Source organism: Hyla sarda, chromosome 4 (assembly GCF_029499605.1).
Source record: "Hyla sarda isolate aHylSar1 chromosome 4, aHylSar1.hap1, whole genome shotgun sequence".
In the NCBI taxonomy this organism is placed as follows: domain Eukaryota; kingdom Metazoa; phylum Chordata; class Amphibia; order Anura; family Hylidae; genus Hyla; species Hyla sarda.
In genome coordinates this window covers 401,728,603-401,735,177 of record NC_079192.1, presented here as the reverse complement: position 1 = coordinate 401,735,177, position 6,575 = coordinate 401,728,603, and the positions used below count along the sequence as shown (strand labels likewise).

At 45.1% G+C, this 6,575-nt stretch overlaps 1 protein-coding gene and 1 pseudogene across 3 annotated transcripts in view; one reads left to right on the top strand and one right to left on the bottom strand.

Moving 5' to 3' along the window:
- Positions 1-441: 441 nt before the first annotated feature.
- Positions 442-6,575, bottom strand: part of CYFIP2 (cytoplasmic FMR1 interacting protein 2) — a 109,403-nt gene continuing 103,269 nt past the window's right edge. For 2 of the 3 annotated variants that reach the window (XM_056517359.1, XM_056517360.1), the window contains exons 30-32: positions 5,356-5,594; positions 3,299-3,446; positions 442-1,258 (exon numbers count right to left, since the gene is read on the bottom strand). In XM_056517359.1, coding sequence (XP_056373334.1) covers positions 1,091-1,258; positions 3,299-3,446; positions 5,356-5,594 — 555 coding nt within the window. In that variant the 3' untranslated portion in view covers positions 442-1,090. The remainder of the gene's footprint in view (positions 1,259-3,298; positions 3,447-5,355; positions 5,595-6,575) is intronic. The other variant, XM_056517361.1, reaches the window with a different exon arrangement.
- LOC130268187 (U2 spliceosomal RNA) lies at positions 1,759-1,858 on the top strand (annotated as a pseudogene).

Genomic DNA, 6,575 nt, shown 5'->3' with positions numbered 1-6,575 from the left:
ATGGTCATACTGATAGTGAACATCCGTGACTTAGCAGCGATCTCAGGAATCAGGCTTTTGGGGTGCAGCACAGACAACACTGGGCCCCTGTGAGAGAAAAGTATATAGGGCCTTGTTCTTGCATAGCCCCTTATGACTGTACAACAATCCCCCAGTAATGGTGAGAAATCTCATAGTAGGAAACGACATACTAGGCCCTTATTAGGTACATATGGTACAGGACATATATTGCAAATTTTAAAGGGGTACTCCCATGGAAAACTTTTTTTTTTTTAAATCAACTGGTGCCAAAAAGTTAAACAGATTTTTAAATTACTTCTATTAAAACATCTTAATCCTTCCAGTACTTTTTAGGGGCTGTATACTAAAGAGGAAATGTTTTTCTTTTTAGATTTCTCTTCTGTCACGACCACAGTGCTCTCTGCTGACCTCTGCTGTCCATTTTACGAGCTGTCCAGAGCAGCCTATGTTTGCTATGAGGATTTTCTCCTGCTCTGGACAATTCCTAAAATGGACAGCAGAGGTCAGCAGAGAGCACTGTGGTTGTGACAGAAGAGAAATCCAAAAAGAAAAGCATTTCCTCTGTAGTATACAGCCCCTAAAAAGTACTGGAAGGATTAAGATTTTTTAATAGAAGTCATTTACAAATCTGTTTAACTTTTTGGCATCAGTTGATTAAAAAAAAAAATGTTTTCCACGGGAGTACCCCTTTAAGCAGTACATCCGATAGCCCATTCTTTTACATCACAATCATGGACAGTCCCTTGAAGCCCCGCACTAATGTCTATGTTTATTAGATTTAAAAAAAAATACTTAAAACTCGGTTCAAACCTGTATAAAACCACTGATACTGCTCTGTCGTCACAAGACCGCGGCAATCCCTGGCGGCGATTTATTTGTGGGTAACTAACCGCCGCAGACCCTGATAGGAGTGATAGTCAACACACACACCCCTCGACATGGCTACTTCCTGTACAGTCCTGTTGTTTCCATAGCATCATGTAGGTGTACGGCAAAAACAGGAGAACATGCACCACAACATTATGGAAATCGTCAAAAATTGTCCAGTAAGTTTTGGCCTGCGTTGGCTTCAGCAGGTGGTCGCCAGTGACTGGTGGATGGGGGGCTGGAAGCACCGTACGTGTTCCACCGTAGAACTGTCGCTCTCTACTGACTTCATGTACTTGTTTAGGACTGCAAAGATTTCATTGTTCAGGATCTGATACTTTCGTATTCGGTCTGCCATTTTCTTCAGTGGCTGGGGGCAAGATAAACGATAGTTGTTAAAAAAAAAAAATGTGAAAATAAAAAATAAAATATATATATATATATATATATATATATATATATATATATATATTTTTTTTTTTATTTTATTTAATAAATCTGATTTTATGATATTTTCATATAACAAGAATAGGTAAAGAGACCAAAAAACATTAGCCCCAATGCATAGGCCTGTAGATATATCTTAAAGGGGTAAAACTAAATGTTCCGAACGCTGGCCAGTGCAGTACCTCTTTAAAGCAATGGTTAACCTCTACTAAACAGGAATATAGTCCAAGGCGGTTTTCTCAGGGCACTCACCTTCTGTGCAGGATAGTGGATGGGTGTCTGCACGATTGGTGGGGTCTTACTGCTAGCACCCCCGCTAGTTACAAGAATGGGGTCTCATGCTCCCCAGGTTAAATGGAGAGGTAACTTCCTTAATTTAACTATAGAGTTTAACAAAATGGTTGTCTGACTGCTGCTCCATTCATCGCTTCTCGGCCTTTTGGCTAAGATCAAGTGTAGTATCTGTTCTTATCAGTTTCATACTGGTGGAGAAGTCCCACCGGTGTGGGGCTGGGTGCTGCATGGAGGGGGCAGGTGTATCGGGGCGTTCCGGGGCTGGTGTCACATAACCAGCTCAACGGCTGTCCTGATGTGACCTGCTTCCTCCGGGTCTCGCCATGAGGTTGGGGGGTGTAGAGCCGAGGTACTTTTGTGCCTCGGGGGTTGGTGACCCTGAGGTGCCGAAACTCACTGGGTGTTATAACTCACTGAGTGAACGCACTGCACCATACTCTTCATCTTTGGCACTCACCTTTGGTATCCCAGCCTTCTGGCTAGGATCAGGGAAATTTTTATAGATCCGGCTGGATGACCGGGCAGTATATCTGCACTCGTCCACTTATTTATTTTTTGTTTTTTGTCACTGTGCCACTTTTAGGTGTTGATTTGTACACAGGATTGTCAGGATGCAGTAGCCCTTCTGGGTGTCCCTCCTGACGGTCTAGGGGAGGTGTGTGTGGCCATTAGGTTCCTCACCTCCCTGCAACCCCTGGGCATCTTGGCTTTGGTCAAGATGCCATCAGTATACGGCTCCTTGGCTGATACTTTGACTAACGCCTAGGTTGAAGCCAGGTGCATTTGCGGCCCCTTAGTAGCTTCGGTGAAAAGGGGAATCGAACCTGGATCCTTGCAGGTGCCTTTTGGCCCAGAGGTGAAGGGTAGGTTTGTTGGGGGGCCTCTCTCCTGTTGGAGAAGGGCTTAGCGATAGACTGCATCCTTTGGGCACTTTTTTTAGTGTGACACGTTTGCACTTTTTCTTGCACTTTGGGTGATAGAGAGCACGCGCCTCGGCTCTTAAAAAAAAAAAAAGACTGCTGCTCCATTCAACCACAGGGGACATGGGACCCCATTTTTGTACTCGGTGGGGGTACTACTTAATATTCTTAAGTCTCTAATACAGTTTCATATAGGTTATCACCCAGCTTTCCCCGGAACTCCAAAAGGCAAAACTTGGAAATAGGATTTGTCTCGGTCTAGGGAAATGTTACATTAAGCTGTCTCTATTACAGCTCCACATGGTTTGGCAGCTTTTCCAAGAGCCATACCTCCACAATGATTGTTACTCAGCTTTCTGAAGCTGCTGAAGGGCAAATCTGCTTAGTTATGCCACAGTCAAACTGAATTTCTGGCAGATTTGCCAGAAGTCTAGGAAAGTTGGGTGACTTTCCCCGTTGAGCTGTAAAGGTGGCCCAATTGGCGTTCTGTGGCAAAACTACAACTACCAGCATGCCCAGACAGCCTTTGGCTGTCTGGGCATGCTGGGAGTTGTGGTTTAGCAACGGCTGGGGGCACCCTGGCTGGAAAACGCTGCCTTAGGGCATGTCAAAAGTTCCTTTAAAGGGGTATCCCGCCCACAGACATCTTATCCCCTATCCAAAGGATAGGGGATCAGATGTCTGTGGGCAGGGTACCCCTTTAAGTGACAAGTACACTTTAAGGCCCTACTCCTGGTGACTCTACTTACCACATTTTTAATAATTTCATCCTTCCCGTCCTGCCTCTGGACTTTCAGAAGGTGATAGCAGAAATCAAAGAGATCGAAACGGCGCTGCTGTCCGAGGAGCACAATGATAGAGCAACCTGCCCAGTTCAACCCGTCTCCAAAGCACTGTCTAGATGGAAGAAAAACAATAAAAGATCGTTTATTACCTTTGTCCAAGAAATATGTTAAAATATTATAAGGATTTTCTGGCCATCAAATATAACCATTTTTTAAAGGGGTTGTCTATTTTTTACATTCTCCTTTGCTCGTAATATCCTTCAAAATAAACTGATCACATGTTGTCCTACTACTGGATTCCCTAGTGATCAGCTGTCATCTGGCTGGAAATCCAAGAGCAAGTGTTTATTTTCCATACAGTGCCTCCGCAGGCGAAACAAAGTATTACATGGTGCTCAATGAAATTAATGGGCTGTCTATGTAATGTTAAACATGAGGTCCTCCAAAAAGAGACACCTTGTAGTCAGAATCTGTATAATAATAATTCTCCTGATCGATAGGCTCCTCTCTCCTAAAGGGGTACTCCGGTGGAATTATTATTATTATTATTTTTTTTTTATCAACTGGTGCCAGAAAGTTAAACAGATTTGTAAATTACTTGTATTTCAAAATCTTAATCCTTCCAGTACTTATCAGCTGCTGTATGCTACAGAAGAAGTTCTTTTTCTTTTTGAATTTCCTTTCTGTCTGACCACAGTGCTCTCTGCTGACACCTCTGTCCGTGTCAGGAACTGTCCAGAGCAGGATAGGTTTGCTATGGTGGAATTGCTCCAGCTCTGGACAGTTCCTGACATGGACAGAGGTGTCAGCAGAGAGCGCTGTGGTCAGACTGGAAAGAACTACACAACCTCCTCTGGAGCATACAGCAGCTGATAGGCACTGGAAGGATTAAGATTTTTAAACAGAAGTCTTCTACAAATCTGTTTAACTTTCTGATACCAGTTGATTTAAAAATAATTGTATTCCACCGGAGTACCCCTTTAACATATAACATTAAATGAAGGTTTTTCAAAACCAGACAGCCCCATTACGTAATATTCAAGGATTATTGCCCGATTGTGGGGGTCCGACTGCTAGGACCCCCCACAATCTCAAGAATGGGCACCCGAGTCTCATTTTGAGCTGAGAGACGCACATGCTTGCCTCCACTTCATTCATGTCTATGGCTATGTACCCCCCATCAGCCACCCATTCCCTATCCTGTGTATAAAGGATAAGTATTAAAAGCTGGAATACTCCTTTTGGGTCTATTCACACGTACAGTATTCTACGCAGAATTGATGCGCAGGATTTCAAGCTGTGTTCAGTTTACATTGAAATCTGCAGCAGAAAATCCTGCGCATCAAATCTGTACTTGTGAATAGACCCTTAAAGGGGTACTCCGCCCCTAGACATCTTATCCCCTATCCAAAGGATAGGGGATAAGATGTCAGATCGCTGGGCTCCCGCTGCTGGGGACCCCTGGGATCTCGGCTGCAGCACCCACTTCAACGGCTTCCGGCAACGCTGGAGGCTTCGGATCCTGACCACGCGAGCGGAAGAGTGACGTCACACGGGGGTGGAGTAGTGACGTCATGCTCTTCCGCTCGCGTGGTCAGGATCCGAAGCCTCCAGCATTGCCGGAAGCTGTTGAGGTGGGTGCTGCAGCCGAGATCCCGGGGATCCCCAGCAGCGGGACCCCCCCGCGATCTGACATCTTATCCCCTATCCTTTGGATAGGGGATAAGATGTCTAGGGGCGGAGTACCCCTGTAAACAGATGTGAGGGGCTCAGTAACAATAATCTATATGGGGCTCCCTTTTCCATACAACAACATTCAGAAGGCAATAATCTTCGATTTTTAATGCGACCACAGCCATTATTCCACATACGGTATGAATTGTGTGGCTTAGACTATATACATGTTTAAAAAACTTAGAACTATTTCCTATATGAGGAGATTTTTTGACATCTTTAGGTCGCCTCCTAGTGGTGAGTGGTGGTACTTAGTCTGCTCTATAATAAGAGGCTCAGATACTCACTCTGCTGTAAATTCATTGGTCCCCACAGGAATACTGTAAACAAACTGCATGGCGCTCCAGAGCCGGTGAAACTCTACACATTCATCTACATGCATCACTCCATTAGTCGGGGGAGGGCCGCGCCATATTGGGTCCTGCAGGTAACTTCGTATCCGGGTCAGAATAACCTCAAACATGGAGAGGCCACAGCACAGTCTTTCCTTGGTCAGTAGGTCTCCTTCCCTGGCGATGGCGATTTGCTGCAAGAGAACATGGGATGGAGAAGTCATTGACATATCAGAATTTGGTAGCCCTTGGGGGGTGTATGGTAGTGGTGGTATGGTAACGGTATGTGAGGGGTTAATGTTTAACCCGAAAGTTCGTGATGCCAGGCTGTGGGCTATTATGCGGAAAAAGTGTTCCGGCCTATCGCCGCCCTACCCAGGAACAATAGGTGCATGAAATGACTGAAGGTCCAGAAAGAGATTAAACTTGAACTTGAACAACTTTACTGAAGTACTTGCAATATCCACAGCACAGTAATAGTCTCATACAGACAGTCCTTTGGTTGCTTAGTGACTGACAGTTGTTGCCGACCTTGAATTAGTAAACAGTCTTTGAATTTAGGGAGAGATTTTGCAGATCCATCCGGATTTAGGGGAGTAATTAGGTCCGGTGATGCTGCAGAGTGTTTGGGAATAGCTACACTCTAGGTTTGTATTGATCCGGCCGTTGCCGCAAGGCTCAGGCCTAACTCACTGCGTCAGCTGCGGTACAGGTCTTGCTCAGTTGACAGTCCAGGAACAAGAGAGCGAAAACATGTCCGCCGCTCCCTTATATGGGCAGGGGGAGGGGCGAATCTGATTGGTCTGAACATCTGCCATTCACCATTACATGGTGTAATGGGCTTGGTAACGTACAGGGCCTCCAAAGGTCCTGAAGCTTAATACCATAGAGTTCACCCAGTCACATGACCCGCAGGTCCTGCAACGCTTAGGGAAACAGGTAATTAACTCTTTATTTACATATATTTAACTCTATCTACAAAAACCTTATAGACTTTTATCATATTTGAGCTATAATAGAGGCGACTAGGGGCAGACTATACCACAGGGCTCCCTACGTCCTAGGGACTCTGGCTATGGGGACCCAACAACATACAGGTACCGGATTAGATACGGGACCGGGACACCACAAGAATGTTAGAAATGACAATGTTAGGCTGGGGGTCCCATCTTTAC